The 18,756-nt window shown below is 41.0% G+C and overlaps 1 protein-coding gene across 4 annotated transcripts in view; it reads right to left on the bottom strand.

The window, feature by feature from the left end:
- The window catches only part of BANF2 (BANF family member 2), a 56,623-nt gene that overhangs the window by 37,305 nt on the left and 562 nt on the right, over nucleotides 1-18,756 (bottom strand). For 2 of the 4 annotated variants that reach the window (XM_054574093.1, XM_054574095.1), the window contains exon 2: nucleotides 7,778-7,902. In XM_054574093.1, the coding sequence (XP_054430068.1) occupies nucleotides 7,778-7,849 (72 nt within the window). In that variant the 5' untranslated portion in view covers nucleotides 7,850-7,902. Of the gene's footprint in view, nucleotides 1-7,777; nucleotides 7,903-18,418; nucleotides 18,657-18,756 lie in introns of those variants that run through there. The other 2 variants (XM_054574091.1, XM_054574094.1) reach the window with 2 other exon arrangements.

Genomic DNA, 18,756 nt, shown 5'->3' with positions numbered 1-18,756 from the left:
GGCCAGTGGCTGCCTGTGACCCCAGCTGGCACTTGGAATGATGTTCCACTGGATTCCCCATTGAAGAGTGTGGCCTCCCTGCCCTGAGCTTCTTTCAGGCACACAGTTAACCTTTATACAGGAAGCTGGAGCAGGTGGCAAACTGGGCCTTGGAGGTGATTAGGACAACACTTCCTGTGGCCAGTAACTCCACAGGAAGAGGTCAGGAAAAGGGTACCAGCATCAGCTGAATCAGCTTTCCCAGGAATGGTTCTGGGCTTGTCCTGGCACATTTCTGGCCCCAGACTGGATAATGCTATTGAAACCCCAAAGCACTGGGCCAACCCGTCATTGGCCATATTTCTTCCCATGGTTCTTGGGAAGTCTAAATACTCACCAAGACTGCCTGGTAGGTTGGTGCCACGGGTCAGCTTGTCTTCGTTGCTGTGACCCTGTAAGTGCAGTCCAGCCCTAGGAGGGTAAGCCCAGGGGCAAGTCAGTCCCAAGACCCTGAATAGACTACATTGTGATGTCACACCATTAGGATGGCCCCCACAAGGCCTGCTGTTACTGTTGGTGCCAGGGGACAGAGAGGTCCCCTTGAACAAATTAACACATCTGGGTAATGTTACAGGCTGGCATAGTGGAGAAACAATCAGAGGCTCCTGTCCTGGTAGAGATCATCAGTCAGCATGGAAGAAATCACCCCAATGCCATATATTCCTACCGTTGCCTGACCTGGGTCAATGCAGTTGCACCAACCCCAGTTTTTCCACATAAATTGACTGAAGGAGGTACCCCCAATCCTTAACTATTCCCTTTGAGTATTTCCTATGGTTGATTTAAAAGTTCAGGGCTGACCCCGGACTTTTCCCCTGTTACCCACCTGGTATATTCAGAGGGTAATCAAAAAAATTTAAATATTAGGGGAGAATCAAGAATGGTGGAGGAGTGAGTGGAAGTCACACTGACCTCCTCCCGGGACCAATCTGGAATTACAACTAAATTGTGGAGAAATCACCTGGAACAAACAACTGAACAATAGTGAGAGAGGAGCCTTACAACCTCAGACAGACAGAAGAATCAGCTTTAACACAACCTAACTGGTAAGGAGTGCAGTAGAGACTTGAGAAGGACGGCAGGACATGCACAGGCGGCAGTACCAGAAGGATATTGAAATGGCCAGTGGGATCCCCCTGAGATGAGTGGGGTCTAAACCATAAGTAGAGATCTCCAGCTTATAGCACCAGAGCCCAAAAAGGACCCAGATAACAGCCAGCTGTGAAAAGTGGCAGGGTTGCTCTCTGCCAGAGACATGCAGCTGGAGACTCAAAGAACTGTTTAAAGGGCTAACGAATAAATTTTTATTTGCAGCCACTTACCCTGGTCTATGGCAAAGGCGGGGGCAGAGTGGGCTAGAGAAGTCTGAGGAGAGACTGGGGAAGGAGGCTTTGGGAAGAGAACTGAGAGAGTAGCTGGTGGGGTCCCAGTGCTGACTCATCCCCCATGTGGCTTTCTTGCTCAGGCAGGCCACTCCCCTGAGCAGCAACAGCATGAGAGGACACAATAACCCTGTCCCCAGGAGGGACTCAGCCCTGGCACGATAGGGTTAAAGCCTGACTGTTGAGTACAGAGTGGCAGCCACAGATAGTAGATGCCTGGCTAAAGGGGGTGCAGAAGTGACAGCAGCATGAGATAACTCAATAATTCCACAACCAGGAGGGACTCTGACCTAAGGGACTCTGGCCTGCTGAGTGCAGAGTAACTAGATTAACAATTGAAGGAGACAACCACAGACAGTAGATTCCTGCAAGTCCTCAACCGACTGCCTAAGGTCACACAGGGTCAACATCTGACATCATCAGAGGCAAATCCAGAAAAAAACAACAGCGGTCTCCTACCATAGAAGTTGTACCACAAAGCAGGAAATCAAGACAGATCAATTTAAGAAGCAGAAGCACAAAAGAAGAGTCTCACAAATAATGGGAAGGCAAAGAAACACCCCCCAGTCAAAGGGAAAGGAGGAATCCCCAGAAAGAGAACTAAATGAAATACAGGCAAGTAAACTATCAGACATTGAGATCCAAACAACAGTTCTAAGGAAGCTCAATGAGCTCAGTGAGCTCAGAGAGAATTACAAGAAACTACAGGGAAACTATGAGGAACTTACTGCAAACTGTATCAGCATGAAAAAGGACATAGTAATCTATCAATAAGAGACAAGAGGAAATGAAGAAGACAATTTCTGGATTGAAGAACACAGTAGAAGGAATCAAAAGCAGGCTAGATGAAGGAGACGATTGAATCAGTGAGCTGGAGGACAAGGTAGTAAAAAGCTCCTGGAAAGAACAAGAAAATGAAAAAAGACTAAAAAAAGAATGAGGAGGCATTTAGGGAAATTCAGGACAACCTGAAACGTACTCATATCTGTATAATAGGGATAGCAGAAGGAGAAGAGGAGGAGCAAAGGATAGCGAACTTGTTTGAAAAAGTAATGATGAAAAACTTCCCCAGTTGGAGGAGAGAAAAAGTCACACAAGTCCAGGAAGCACAGAGGGTCCCATTCAGGAGGAACTCAGTGAGGCCCACTCCAAGACATATCATCATTAAAATGGGAATTATCAAAGACAAACAGAGAATACTAAGGGCAGCAAGGGAGAAACAGGTAATAACATACAAGGGAGCCCTGATATGGCTAGCAGCTGACTTCTCAACAGAAACACTACAAGCCAGAAGGGAATGACAAGAAATATTCCAAGTCATGAAAAGCAAAGGCCTGCAACCAAGGCTGCTCTACCCAGCCAGGCTCTCAATGAAAATGAAAGGCAAAATAAGGAGTTTCCCAGACAAAAGAAGGCTAAAAGAATACACCTCCACCAAACCAGCATTGCAAGACATGCTAAAGGGACTGTTTTAAGAAGATGAAGAAAAAGAGTCTATGAATAACCACTTCCTTTCACAGTCATCAATACTGGATATTACCAATATTTTAAATACTCATTAATCTGATTGTGACAATGATGTGTTATTTTAATTGTTACTTTATTACTTATTGAAACTAATTTTTTGTTTTTGTATATTTCTTGCCTATTTCTATTATTTTTCAAAAAGCTTTAAATGACTTTTTGGTATTCTTTATCCATTTTTTGATAAACTGTTTGCAGAAATTTTTCCCTAAAAAAAACAAAACTGTTAACCCTTTTTTAGATGTGTTGTAAATACTTTCCTATTCTATTACTTGTCCTTTAACTTTTTTATATGTATATTACTGTATTATCTTAAATGTTTAATATAGTCATATTGTCAATATTTTACTTTATAGCTTCTGGATTTGAATATTTTACTTTAGGGTAAGAAAAATATTATTTTGTATTTTCTCCAAAAACTACTTAGATTTTACATATTGATTTTTAACTCACCTGAATGTTTTTTGTACAATGTGTGAAATAGGGCTCTCTATTTGTTTTATTTCAAGTAATAGTGTGGTCCGTACACCTTATTTGTTGAATAAGTCTTATTTTACCCATTCATTTGAAATGTCAATTTAATCATATATTACATTGTTAGGCAGATATATGTTTGTCTCTAGAATGTTCATTATATTTCATTGATCTACTTGATTATTTCTGTGCTGGTGTCATGGTGGTTTAATTGATGAGACTTTATAAGGGTTTTAAATTGTTTTAATATAATTACCTTGGACATTAAAAAAATAAATAAAATCAATCTGTATTTAAGAGAGAAAGAAAGAGATGGAACTGCTACCTTTTGTGACAACATGGATGAAACTGGAAAATATTAAGCTAAGTGAAATAAGCCAGTTGATGAAAGACAAATACCATATGATCTCACCTATAAGTGGACTCTATTCAACAAAATAAACTAACGAACAAAATAAACCACAGGCACAGAAACATGGAGCAGACTGAAAGTGACCAGAGGGGATGGGGAAAGAGGACAATGGTGGAAAGAAGGGGAATGGACTAGACAAAAAACATGTATGACTGACCCATGGACATGGACAACAGAGTGGGAATTGACTGTGGGAGTGGGAGGTAGGGGTGGGATGGGTGGAGAAGGGTAAAGGGGTAAAAATTGAGACAACTGTAATAGAATAAACATGGTTTATAAATTAAAAAAATAAATAAAGTAAAAAAAATAAATAAAAACAAAACAAAACAAAAAACAACAAAGCAGCCATTAGTTCTGTTTCTGAACAAAAGGATTACATAAACGAATGGACCTTATCCTTACAGAGCTCAGAAGAGAGCTAAGAGATGTAAAAGGTTTGTGCCACTGAAGATAGTAGTCTCAATGCCCATCTCATATTCTATACTCCCAAAGCCACAAAAATGCCTTTGACCCAATCATTTTACATTTGTGATTTTTTAAAGGAAATAATCTATAATATTATTTAGAAATAACTATTTAGAAATAATTTTTCAAAATAACTATTTGGAAATTTGTGCACTCGTGTTAATTTCAGTGTTATTTAACTGTGGGAAGTTGGAAATCATTTAAATATAAAATAGAGGAATGATTAAATAAATGTAGGGAATTCCCCTGTTGGAATATTAGGAGTCATTAATGTAATGGCCATGAAGACTACAAGGTAACAGAGAAAAATGGTAAGATTAAGGATAAATTTAAAAAGCAAAGAATACAACTAACTACAACTATGAAAACACTTGCCTGTGAAAAATGCTCAACATCATTAATGATCAGGGAAATACAAATTAAACCCACCACACACTCACAAGAGTGGATAAAATAAAAAAGAGTAGCAATACTGTACATTGATGAGAATGTGGAGTAAACTGAATTCTCATACACTGTGAAATAATACAACCACTTTGGAAAATGATCTGGTACTTTTCTATAAAGTTAAACATACACATCTACTCTACAACCCAGCAATTCCACTCCCAAGTAAAACATATCCACAACTGTACAAGAATGTTAACAGCTGCTTTACTCATAACATCTCCAAACCAGAAACAACACAAATATTCATTAACAGGTGACTGAATAGGTGAATTCTCGTATCTTCTTATAGTAGAATATTAATCAGCAATGAAAAGGAACAAATGACTGATTCATACATGATAAAGTTCAAGAACGGACTGAGCAAGAGGGTCCAGAAACAAAAGAGTTTACATTTGATTCCATTTATATGAAGTTCTAGAACAGACAAAACTACTCTAAGGCTAAGGTCACAGAAATAAATTTAGTGATTGCCTGGAGAAAGGGTCTGAGGAGACAAGGGAATTTGTGAGGAAAAGAAAATGTTCTAGATTTTCAGCGTGCTGGTGGTTATTCTGGTGCATGCATTTGTCAAAACTTGTTGACCTACACACCTTAAATGTGTGAATTTAAAAGCATGTAAATTATACTTCAGTAAGGGTGAGTAAATTTATGTGTGTGTGTATATGACATATAACATTGTATATATGAGGTCTGTCTGGAAAAAGTCTAGGCATTGTTAATATAACAAGAACAGTTTGCAAAACATCAGTGTAACCTGGCAGCCAAGGAGAGTGGACTGGAATACACATGCATGAACAATGATGACATCACTGTACTAGTCAGTGGGGGCAATAGACGCCATTGAGTGAGCATATGTACTGTGTGGCTGTTGCATTCAAAATTACTGAGTGAGTAGAGGAACAAATCTGCATCAAGTGTTGTGTTAAACTTGAATATTCCTTTGCTGAAATTATTCAGATGGTTCAGAAGGCCTCAGCTATGGGCAACTGGTGATTGGCAGCTTTGTCACAACAATGCACCTGCTCATTCATCACACTTCATGTGAGTTTTTTGGCGAAATATCAAATCACCCAGGTGACTCAGCTGTTCTAAGGCTCAGATTTGGAGCCCTGTGACTTCTGGCTTTTCCAAAAACTAAAATCACCTTTGGAAGGGGAGAAATTTCAGACCGTCAATTAGTTTCAGGAACATACGATAGTGCAGCTAATGGAGAATGGGAGAACTGTGTGAGGTCCTAAAGTACCTACTTTGAAGGGGACTGAGACATCATTGTATTATGTACAATGTTTCTTGTATCCTTCATTTTCTTCAATAAATGTCTCTATGTTTCATATTACATGGCTGGATACCTTCTGGACAGATGCCATATATACATTCATATACATAGACATATAAATACACACACATATTTAAATCCACAAGGAAATACTAAAATGAGAAAAGTGGTTGTGTTTCATGAATGAGATTACAGATGATTTTTTTCTCTTCTTAGACTTGCCAAAATTTTACCTGTATGGTTCTATTTTTTTATATGATAGAATAATAAGTGTTCATTAAAAAAATCTTAAGCTGCTGGGGGCAACAACATACGGTGGTCTATAGCACACTAGATTTTACTGCATTCTTGTGAAGAATGAAGTCCTGTGGATTTTTTTCCAGTACATCCACCAATCTAAATCTTCAAGCCAGGCTTAAATCTCGTATCCCCTATTAAGTCATTCATAATGTCTTTTCTGGAAACCAATACTGTCTAATATCATCCACCATCTTTTCATAGATTATTTCTCTTTAACCAAATCATGTGCTCACCAAGGGCTGGAATAATATTTTTATTCTTTGTATTCCCAACAGCTCTTAGCACAGAAAAAGCACAGTAATGTGGAGAAAATAGATCAGAACTGGCATAGAGTCACTATGTAACACAGGCTCTATACTGCAAGAACTCCAGACAAAGACACAAATGGCTCCCCTGCTGCCTGGATAGTGCCCTCGGGAATATTACAAACATAATCCTTGGTCAGAGTCCCTCTCCCATGATTTCCTAGTTTTGTTACCTTGAGGAAGTTACCTCTTGAGCCTGTTTCTGTATTTAAATAATAGGGTTGTTTGGAATGACTGAATTGAGATAGTGTGTGTTCAAAGCCTTCTGCAAACTATAACACACTTTACAATGTTAGTTGTGATGTTTCTCATAATAAATATGTTCCTGGCCTTTCTTTATCCCTTACTTACTCATCAGCTTCCACTTAGTTTCCTAAAAATTGTCAAACATGTTCCTGCCTCAGAGCTTTTGCACATGTTATTTCCTCTGCTTAGAAGACTATTGTGCCCACATCTTCCCTCAGCTAGGTTCCTTCAGGTGATTCAGATTTCTATTTCAGTGTCATTTGAGGCTTTACCTAAGCATCCTAAAATAGCTTCCACCCCACTATCATTTTCTATCTCATCACCCCATGTTATTAGTACCTGAAATTATTTTGTTTAGTGATGATTGTGACCTACCATCCCAAACCTCCTTGCGTAGAAAGTATATGTCTATTTTGTTTACTGCTGTTGTCCCCGGCCTCTGTAACATAATAGGTGCTGAAAAATCATTTAGTGAATGAATGAACAAGTACTTACTGATAACTAGGTGACAAACTGTAGTTATTCAGTTCAGTTTGCCAACTGTTTTCCAAAAACAAGAGACTGTGATGCAAACACTGCTTATTCCCACCTCTGCTGAGAGTGGGAATCCACCACTGTGGCTGAAGGAATCTGCCCAAGATGTGCCTGGCAGCCATGGGTCTAAATGTTTGCCACTGATGCTGTGCTGGGTAAGGCTCCAAGTCAGCCACCATGTGGTGAGAACACAGGGAATAAGGAGAGCATTGTGCTGCCCACAGAGATGGAGGGTTCTGAGAAGGGTTCAGGGAAAGTACCTCCCTCCAGCTGGACATAACACCTCTCCTAGCCAGGTGCTTTGTTCCCATCTCTTTTCCTCCTTTCTTTTCCAGACTGTTAGCAATGAAATCAGGCCAATCAGCCTTACCTTTGTTCCTCGTAGCTCTAAATGTGGGGTTTCTTTAAAGTTCTGGTGCTGCCGAAGAAGCCCTGCCAGCATCACAGTGGAATTCTCTAATCCATGCCAAAGATGGAGCTCATTAATTTTCCTGCCTGAGAGAAAGAAAATACTTCTTTAGGAACAAGCATGTTTAGTGTTCTGTTGAAGGAGAGTGAGGCCTCCCTGCAAGGAAGATTAATCCAGGTTTGTAGGTGGGTCATTCCGGGAAAACCCAGCACACAGCAAAGTCCTGTACACCCAAGGCCATGTGTTGCCCCTGGGCTGAGGGCTGGGTGTGGGGTTGCTGTGAGACTTGAACAGGTAGGAATGCACCCCATCTCCCCCTAAAGTGTCCACCCAGTACATTTCCAGAAAGTTCTTTTGCTTTCTCTTCCTTTTTTGAAATGTGCATGGCTTCTGGAGGGGTCACACCTGAGGCCCTGCTTTTTTACTGGAAAACAGGTGGGCCATCCCCAGTGCCTGGACCTGACACCACCAGGTAAATGGCCAGAATCTTTTTACATGGTGGTAATAATTTAACACTTTGTTTTATATTAAAACAAACAATGTGCATTTATTAACATAAAATAATATAGAAAGGAAAAAGTGAAAAATGTCACATGGGGGGATTGGGACTTCAGGTGATTTTCTACATTTTTCTTGATACTTTTTCCTATACTATCTGCATTATGTATTCATATATATTACTGTTGTGTCATAAAAATAACAATGAAATGGTTTCCATTTTTAGAAAATCTGCCTTTGTGGATATATTTTGGAGAAAAAAGCAAAAAACCACATGGGTCTTTAATTTAAACCTAATGCTTTCCTGATACAGACGGTTTAGAAGCCAGAGGTCTCCATCCTCAGTATCTGTCTTCACTTTCCCCTGCCATTAGAAGCATTGTGGTGAGGCATTTTGGTGAAAATGTTTAAAAAGCATTTCATGGTAAGTCATTAAAACTTATCATGTGAATTAGTCTAGTTCGCCTTTCTGTCTCCCTCACACATACACACACATGCACACACAAGCATGTGCACACACACGTCCCTCAGCTAGCACCCAGAACTCTGTAAGTCTGTAAACTCTCAATGGAATGACTCTAAGAAAGAATGACAGTTGCCTAAATTAAACTGGCTAAATAAATTATGCACAGGCCTGGATTTTTCTGACCACAGTGACCAATAGCAATCTGAAGAAGAGTGTCAATGGGGCTTCCAGCTAAGTTCTTGTTTCTCAAAATTGAAATTTTCTGCAGCACACATTCAGATTGGAGATTGGAGGGTTTTGTGAGCCAAGACAGTCTGCTTGATCTATTAGCTGGTTTTAGGGCCTGCCAGGCCAAAATCAGAAAGCTGAATTCAATTGCCCCCCCAGCCCTTTTTAGATTTTATTATACTTTTTTTGTTGCTTCTGATTTAAAGATCCTCTTCAAAACTCTAATGATTTTCTAAAGCTGATTAACAGAGTTTGAGAAGAGCTACATGATGATTAAGTGATTGAGGAAAAGACATGGAAAAAGGATTTAAGGAGCTGCAAATTTTAAGTCTCCTCTGGGCAGAACCCAGAGGAGGGGATATAACAATGATTTTTAAGTGCCAGGCACTTACTAATCAACTAACACACACTCTGTGAACACCTAAGAGTACACAGTGAGGTAGGAGTGATTTAGGACAGACTTAAAAAATGACTTCCCAAATCTAAAAGCAGCTTGTTGCAGAACTGGAAATCATAGGGAATTTAGAAGTAAAAACAAAAGATGTGGCCTTTTACAGGTTTTTATCATTATTGAAGAGCAATAATTCCTGTACACAGAGTCTACTAGGAAACTCAGGTGCCCAGTTATGTCAAAGCTGCCTTTAAATGAACAAGGTGATAGAGAGAAAATGTACTCAAGAGACTTTGTGGAGGAAGCAGTTCTTCTGTGGTTCTTCAAGGGCAGAGCAAAACCAAGTTCAGCCGAGCTTTGTGCCCCCACCAACAAGAGGGTGTCTGGCAAACTTGGTGCTTGATTCTAAACAAATTTGGTGCTTGGTGCTTGAATAGAATGAATGACTAAAGGCAGCCCTTGAAAGATGGAGTGGGAGGAGATGGCTCACGGTTGGGGAGAATGTGCTTTGGGCAGAGGCATAGAGTGGACATAGAAGGTAATATGTGGAAATTGAAGGGGGCACCAGGCTATGGGATTCCACAAAAGTCACGCACATGACCAAAGGTTTGATGTGATGGGAATCATTTTAGGCTCCTGAAGAGGAAGCAAGATAAGATGGAAACAGGTGGTATTAGGATGTTAGGTTTGCTAAAAATGAGCTGGATAGATTGGAAAGAAAAAGAAAAAGAAATAGGTCTTTTATAGCACCTGTATACCATTTCACTCTATTTACTTTGAAGCATTTACTGTAAGCTGACCGTTAGTCTAATGAATTACTGATTGCTTGCCCCTATCTCTACTTGGCTACAAGCTCACTGAATATAGGGTCCTATTATTTATTGTTTTCTATTGAATTTTTAGCACCTAGCATAGACCCTAGGATGCATCAGTGCTCCATAAATATTTGCTGAATGAATAAACAAACCAGAAATGGAGGGAAAGTTCTAGTCCTGAATTCTTCATCACTAGTGATCTTAGATAAGAGCCAAGATGTCTGACTAGCTAAGCCAGTTAAGGATACTTTCTGTTCAGCGACAAAAGATGAAGCCCCAGGTGCCTCTTAACTCAGTGGCCATTGAATTTTGTCTCAAGATGCCCAATGTGAGGCATCTAGCCATGTCAGACTGACCTCAGGGCCATGGAGTGTTTCTCAGGACTGATATTTCCCATCTGAGAAAGAGGGATGATTCCAGGATTCCTAGGATAACATAGCTGGGCAGCACAACTGGACAGTGCCTACAGTTCAATTAAAACACTTTTGATAGTTTACCAAGTGCTCACTGTTATCTGAGGAGTAGGCCAAAGGGGAGACCCAAGGACTCTGGAAGGTCAGTAGAAAGAAGAAACATTTCGTTAACTCCTAGGGTCTGTTATACCTGCTCATTTCCCCACTGACTTTTCCATGGGAAAGCTGAGAGGTGAATCATGAAAAGATGCCATTTTTGGAGTCTCTGAGGCTAATTTAACTTTGTCATTTATGAGTGTGAAGCCTTGAACAAGCTACTGCATTTCTCAGAATGCAGCTGCCTCACCTGTAAACCAAGGGTAACAATAATACTTCCTTCTCACGGTTCTAGTAAGGATCATTGCAAAGCACTTTACAAACAGTAAAGTGTCAGACAAACCTCATTCATCTGTTCCCCCCCTCTCGGCCTGTTTTGTTTGGAGACTCACATCTAGCCACTGGATCAATCCTCAATTTTGCAAAAGCTCCTATATCTAAGCTCACTTTCCAATATCGCCTACACAGCAAACCAAATATTCTTACCCTGGTTATTTTTTTACTGCTACTAGCAACCATAAAAATTGGTAATTTGGGTTCATGCTTGCCATCTTTTTTGGGGTGTTTTATTTTTCTTTTGCCAGTTACTATAACCTATCTACAGAGATTTTTCTTCAGGTTTATAACAACATTACTCTGGTTTTGAGTAATAATACTACAGATGTCTGGTATATCTGAGGTTCTCCACTCTAGATTTTGTCTAAAGGAGCTGAAAGGGCCCTCCATTTATGTATTCATTTGTTCATTCATTCATTCAAGAAACATTTATGAGTTTTGGACAAATAATACTGTGTTGCCCTGTTCACATCTCCTCTGCCATTCCTGTGCATACCAACAGCCTCTGATTTCAAACACCAGGAACCTTTTCCCCAGGGCTTACTCTGGGATGTGGGCTGGAAATGCCAGGAGCAGCCTTCAAACAGTGATGTATAGGAGTTGGTGAATAACTATCCCAGCATCCTTGCTTCTCACTTTGGGTAGTTCTGAGGCATAATCCCAGAGTCCCTCAATGAATTAGGCTTTAGCTATCCACAGTGGAACTTGCTGATGATGCACTGTTCATTGGCTATCTTTCCTTCCTTGTCTCACATCTTCACTTTTTTCATGGTGATTTCTGGGATTACCTTCCAAATAAACTGGTTTCACTCAAACCTTTTTCTCAAGATCTTCATCTGGGGAGATCCAACCTAAGGTGAATTTTTACCTGAATCAGGGCACTGGGCTGAGTTTTCAGGGATTATAATGATGCATCGGATAGAGCCACTGGCCTCGAGTCCACAGTCAGACGGGGAATGAGATGTGTGCAGAAATGTCAACATTGACGTGCACAATATTTCATTGTTCTAATCCTTTTGTGTTCCTCTCCCTCTGCCTCATCCCCCTCCCTGTTTTCCTCCCCACCTCTCTCTCTCTCTCTCTCTCTCTCTCTCACACACACACACACACACACACATACACACACACTCCACTCTGGTCCAGAAGACTATTAAATTCAGTGGAAAAGCCAGTCAGCTCATAAGAGCTAATTGCTACATTTTTAAGGATTTTTTCAAGCAGTTCGTGAAACACAGCCATTATTAAAAATTTAATGATTTAGTCCTGGTCCGGTAGCTCAGTTGGTTTAAAGTGTTGTCTTAATACATCAAAGTTGCAGGTTTGATCCCTAGTCAGGGTGCATGCAAGAATCAACTGATACATGTATAAATAAGTGGAAAAACAAATCAATGTCTCTCTCTCAAAAAGTAAATAAAAAAAAATAAAATATAATGTTATAAACTTACAATGAATTAGATTATATTAAAAACAAAAGTAATAATACTCAATCTATGACTCCCAAGTTACCTGACTACATTTTACTATTATATAGTCCCTGAGAATATTTATGAGATTATCTACATGGTATATAATGTTATATTCCTGTAAGCTCTCTCTACCTTAATGTTCAATGACTTAGTAGTTTGATATCAGCTATGATGGGAGTATTTACAACACATAAATTGACAAATGCTACAAAGTAGGAACACCCTCAACCACCAACCTCTGAGTGCCAATTGTTAAATATTTACCAGTGCACCAAAAATACTTTGCCTAGAATTTTGCAAAACCCTACTAACTAATCAAGGAAGCCTCCGTTACAACATTCTAACTATTCTGTACATCACTGCTAATGCAATTTTTTAAAATGCAGAATATATGGTATTTGTCCTTCTCTGACATTTCTGTTAGCATAATACCCTCTAGATTCATCCATGTTGTTGCAAATGGCAAGACTGTGTTCTTTTTTATGGCCGAGTAATATTCCATTATATATACATGCCACATCTTCTTCATGCATTCATCTATTGATGGACACCTAGGTTGCTTCCATATCTTGGCTATGGTAAATAATGCTGCGATGAACATAGGGGTGCATACATCTTTCTGAATTAGTGTTTCCATAAGATATGACTTACATGTGGAATCTAAAAAACAGAAACAGATGCATTCACATCTAGACCAAACTGACAGTTGCCAGAGAGACAGGGGGTGGGGAAGGGTGAAAGGTGAAGGGAGGTAAGAGGCACAAATTTCTAGTTATAAAATTAGTAAGTCAAGGGAATGTAATGTACAGAATAGGAAATATAGTCAATAATATTGTAATAACCTTGTATGGTGTTAAATGGTTGATAGACTCATTGTGGTCATTACTTTGTTAGGTATATAAATTTTGAATAACTATGTTATACACTTGAAACTAATGTAATATTGTTTATTAACTATATTTAAACAAAAAGTAAAATAAAATGCAGATCAGATTTCATTACTCTCCTTAAAGCTCCTGCCCACATTGGCTTTGCAGTATATCCCAAGTCCCTCACTCATACTAGTACCTTCCTGTCTCACAGATCCCTTGCCTTTTTCCTCACTTCTCCTTCAGCTCCTGCCACACAAACTTCTTTCTGTTCCATGAATCAGTTACTAAGCTCCTCCCTACTCCAGGATTTTTTCAGGTATTTATCCTTCTTTCTGAGACAAGATCAATTTCTTCTCATCATTTGTCAATTCAACTATCATCTTCTCTGAGAGGCTTTCTCTAAACAACTGTATATCCAGTGTACTCCTCATTCCCAAATCTCCATCCTTCTCCATCACATGAGCCTGTACTCTTCTCCTTGTAGCTCTTTGCATCATTTTAGCTTAATTTTCTTATTTAATGGTTGTCTTGTCTACTGTCTCTCCACTAGAATGTGAGCTCCATGAAAGGAAACCCTTTGCCTTGTTCATGGCTATCTCTCATCACCTACAACAGTGTGGTAGGCACTGAATTGGAGTCATTTGTTGGATGAATAGATGCATATTGCTTCTACCTCCTCCCTTCCCATTCATTTCTCAGTCTTCCACAGTTTGGTGACTACCTTGTCACCTGCTACCTTGTCTAAAACTGTATTCTCAAGGTTCCAGGTGACTCCTGAATTGCCATGTTTCACACACATTCCAGTTTTTATCCTGCTGGATTTCCAAGTAGCATTTAGCAGTATTTACCATTCTCCACTTCTTGAAACTCTTCCCTCTATACACCCACCCTCTCCTGATTTACCTTTTCTAACTCTCTTTCTTGGACTCATCCAAGTGCACCCATGATGTCGTTTGTTCACCTGGAATTGTATTTCCCCTCCCCTCAAATCTGGGCTTGTCCATGTGACATGCTTTGCACACAGAATGAGATAGAAGTGACACAGTTCTAAGCCTTCGAGTGAACTTGTGTATTTCTACTTGTTTTCTTTTGCCTTAATCATCACCAGAAGCGTTTGTTCCAGGAGAAGGGCATGAGCCGAGCAGAGCTTCTGGGCTGCCCCACTCAAGCCCAGGGTAGAGGTGAACCCCTGGCCTATCCAAAGTCCCGTGAACGAGCCGGCCAAGATCTACCAAGCCTCAGCTGCCCCACCGATGTGTGAACTCTAATAAGAAACTGTAATTGTTTTAAGACACTGAGTTTTGGTGTGGTTTGTTATGCAGCAAAAGCTGACTGCTACAGACTTTTTTGTGGGTTTTCCTTTCTCTGTCCAGGGCTTAAGCATTTGGCTTTCTCCTGTCCCCATCCACATGCAGCTCCTAGCTCTATAGGCTGTGTATGATCATCTTCATTTCTGAGGTTTGAACTTCCACCTATGTGCTTAGGTTTCCAAACTTTTATCAGCCACACTGGCCTCAACCTCTGAGCTTCAGATTCACAGAGACAATATCTCCATATGGACCTCCCTCAAGCTTCTTGAATTCAACATGTCAAAACAACATGCAACATCCTTCCCAATTCCTGTCCCCGACCTGTTCATCCATCTGTGTGTTCTGCCCCTACAGTGACACCACTATGTTCTTTGTCACTCAGGCCAGGAACAGAGGCTCACATGTGACTTCTCCCTGTTCCTCACAGTTTGTAGTTGCTAAGCCTTACCTACTTCACTTCCTAAATATCCCAATGAAGGACTGTTTTACCTCCCACTTGACCACTGGCCCGTTCAAGCCTTTGTCACCTGAGCTACTGCAACGACTCCCAATCCAGTGGATCCACAACTTATCTGAGCATCACAATGACCTGTTAAGGGAGGGCCAAGGGAGTCATCTTAGCTGTCATTGATCACAAACCCCTCGTTGATTCACTACCACCAAAGGTTCACCGCGCCCCCTCCCCCACACAGGCACATCACCCCTTCTAAGTTCTGGCACCAAATGCAGTAGTTATATATGCATGAACCCTAGGGCTAAACCCTCCTGCTCAGATTAGCACTCTTCTGACATTTGGCAGATTACTCACTCTCTCTGTGACTAGTTTCCTCATCTCTAAAATGAAGATAATAATTCTATCTCTTTCATTGGGTTGATCTGAGGGTTAAGTAATTTTACTTATTTGTAGGACATCTTGAATAGTGCCTAGCACCTAAGACCTAAAAGTGTTTTATATTGTTGTGATGACTTTTTTTTCCACATGACATTTTATTGTTTGTCATTTATCATCCTTTCAGAGTTGTTGATAAAGCAAAACCTCTTTTTATACTGTAAGATGTAACATATTCCCATCTTTCTGCTTAGTTTTTTAAAATAATATTTGTAATTTAGTAATAGAAAGCAAAGTACTGTTATGTTAATGAACCATACTAGGTAATTATTCTTGTATGTTTACATTCTTCATATTCTTGTATGTTAAATATTAGTTTTTCCTAATAAGAATGCTTTATTTGTTTTAAAACACAGTATGTTCTTTGAGTCAGGTTGATTGAAGTATAATTTTCTTACAAACCAAATTCACCCTTTTCAAGGTGTATACTTTGATCATGTAACCATCACTATGATCAAGATATGGGGCATCTACATCACCCCAAGAGTTCCCTTGTGTCATTATGATCACCATTTGAGACTTATCTCTTCTTTTCCTCTCCTTCATCCTTTAGGCAAAACAGAATTTGTAGCTGCCCCTTGAGCATCACACTGAGATCACCAGGCCTTTGCCCAGGCTGTTCACTCACCAGGTGGGCCCTTCACTCACTTCTTGACCTGGCTAATTCCACCTGTCTTTCAAGCTTCTGCTGTCACCCCCTCTACTGTCCTCAGCCTGGGTTAACACCCCTGTCAGCTCCTGTCCATCCCTCTCTGTGGGCTCCTCTCTCTCTGACCTGTTTACACATGACAGTACCTCACTGAACTGTCAGCCAGGGGGATGGCAGGGACCTGTTTCCCAGGCTCTAGCCTGGTGCCTGGCACTAAGCAGATGGGTCCGGAGGCCAGACTTTGTGATGGGTATTCTCTCCTGCCATGGAAGGCTGTGGAATTTGGCAGATACAGGCCTGCGGTAGATGATGCAGCAGGGCCAGGGGCTCTGAGTCTGGGGGAAGCCCCTTGTTCTTCACATAGGTACACCTGCCTGTCTAGTTCTGGATGGGTCTGGTTTTTCCCAGATACAACTTGGGAGAGAGCAAGGCTGAAACATACTCATGAAGTTGAGCAGGGCCAAGGATGGCAGTCCATGGGCACAGAAGTGGCCAGGCCAGGCCAGAGGGTGGGTGGTTGAGGTTGGGGCTGAACTGGCCTTGATGGAGCCCGGTGGAGGGAGGACAAGGGGCAGGGAAGAAGGAAAGGTTAAGGCTCAGGCCACACCTCCTTTCCATACTTGAACATGTATTGAGGCCAAACTAATGTTAAATTCTGGGAGGAAACAAAGGGCTCCTTTTTTGTAAATACCCCTTACTCATAGGAAATTTGTAATCCCATAATTGATTTAACAATATTCACGGAACATGTATTCACTGAGCGTCTACTTTGTGCAGTGCTGGGTCAAAGAAGCCATTATTGTGACCACTTTTCTCCTACTTCCTCACCCTACCTCTAGGCACTCGCCTTCTGCCAACGGCTTCTTGCTGCTTTGCTCTGGCTGACAGGGCATGGGAATGAGTTAAACTACCCTAGAAGGAGCCCCCGACCAGTGGAGGGATGGTAGTAGGTAGGTAAATAAATAACCCACTTCCTTATGGGACAGGTAGGACATCTTTGAGTGTGTACTCACAGGAATCTGAATGCCCAGGGACACTAAGCCCTGGCTGCCCACAGTAGTCACTTGCCTGATATTGTGCTTTTTATCAGTCCCTTCTCATCCCATTTCTCTACCATTGTTTCCTGTGATCATTCCCCAAATGAGTCACTTGTACCCAAACCCTCCTGTCAGGTTCTCTTTCTGAGAAACCTAAACAGTAAATGAGGTAAAGGCTGTCTTTGTCCACAGAAAGGCCCTTGAGGGCAGTTGGGTCTTTACTGGGTCAGTATATCGTTCTAGGCTGCTTGCCTATAAGCAGTCAATAAACACAAACGAATGGATGAATTTCCTCTCTGAAACCCAGAAGGGGCAATGATTGTCTTAGAGGAGTATACCTATTTTCACAGGGTTAAATGGTTTACCCATGGTCAATTAGAACTAGATGATAGCATATGCTAGCCAAAAACTGGACTTCTTGATTTTTATTTCAAGCCAGACATCACCACTGGAAAGACACTGAGTACTGAAAGCTAATCCAGGTTAATTCCCATTGATTAATCATCAATATGCTAAGGAACTGCTGAGATTAAAAATAGGAATGAATGGTTTTATTTCAACTCAGCTCCTCTTTATTTCCTCACAACATCTTATATTTTCCACATATTCCTAACACCAATTAGTACAGGACAAGTGACAAAAAGTAGGGGCAGGGGTATGTGAAACCATCCAAGAGCTTGATATTAGGAACAGTACTCTGCAGCCACAGGGGCCAGAGAAGTCAGGTGCAGCAGATCAGGCTGTCGCAGCCCTTTTGGCCTCTCAGAAACCTTAATCTCAAAAACTTTAGCTTTGGCTCAAGTTCAAAGAGTTAGCTTTAAGAGACACTGATATAATGGTTAAAAAGGAGGCTTAAAATTATCTTAACTGAAACATCCATTTAGTTATGAAGAGAGAGTGTTGGCTTACATTGGGGGATAAACGTCACATAATGAGGAAGTACTATTTGCTCAGTTTTCTGGGAAGTGGGTGTTTTCTTGGGTCAGGCCCTCTCGCCCTCTCCAATGCATGGAGTAAAAGCAGTAAGGCGGCCCGTAATTATTGCTCTGCCAGCTGTGGTTTGGATGAGTAACTCCAACAGACTATGCTTCAGTTGTACCCTCCCTAAGATTGAGTGCAATAACGTCCCTCCATACCTTGTGTACCCTCCATACCTTACGCATCTTCTGGCCTTGCCATCCAATTCCTCCACTTAAGAAAGTTTCTGGTGCTCATTGCAGTCTCTTTGAAGAAAGGGACTTGCCCTTCCTGGCTTACCCCCAGCAAAGTCTGTCCTCACAACCGGGAGCTAGAGGGGGAGCTGTTGTGGAGGTAGTTGGATTTCAATAAAGCATTTCTCCCGGCTGTTGGCGGGTTTTGCGCAGCCCTGCTCGTTATAACACCCACTGCCACCTCAGCAGGAGGGGTACAGGAACTCAGGCCCAGCGCCGCCGGGATTCGAACCTCCGCCAGCCTCCCAGGAAGAGCCCACTTC

The sequence above is a fragment of the Pteronotus mesoamericanus genome, unplaced genomic scaffold (assembly GCF_021234165.1).
Source record: "Pteronotus mesoamericanus isolate MK-2021 breed Mesoamerican mustached bat unplaced genomic scaffold, CSHL_Meso_final contig_25, whole genome shotgun sequence".
In the NCBI taxonomy this organism is placed as follows: Eukaryota; Metazoa; Chordata; class Mammalia; order Chiroptera; family Mormoopidae; genus Pteronotus; species Pteronotus mesoamericanus.
The sequence above is the reverse complement of the archived record's forward strand: the minus strand, read 5'-3'. Positions and strand labels throughout refer to the sequence as shown.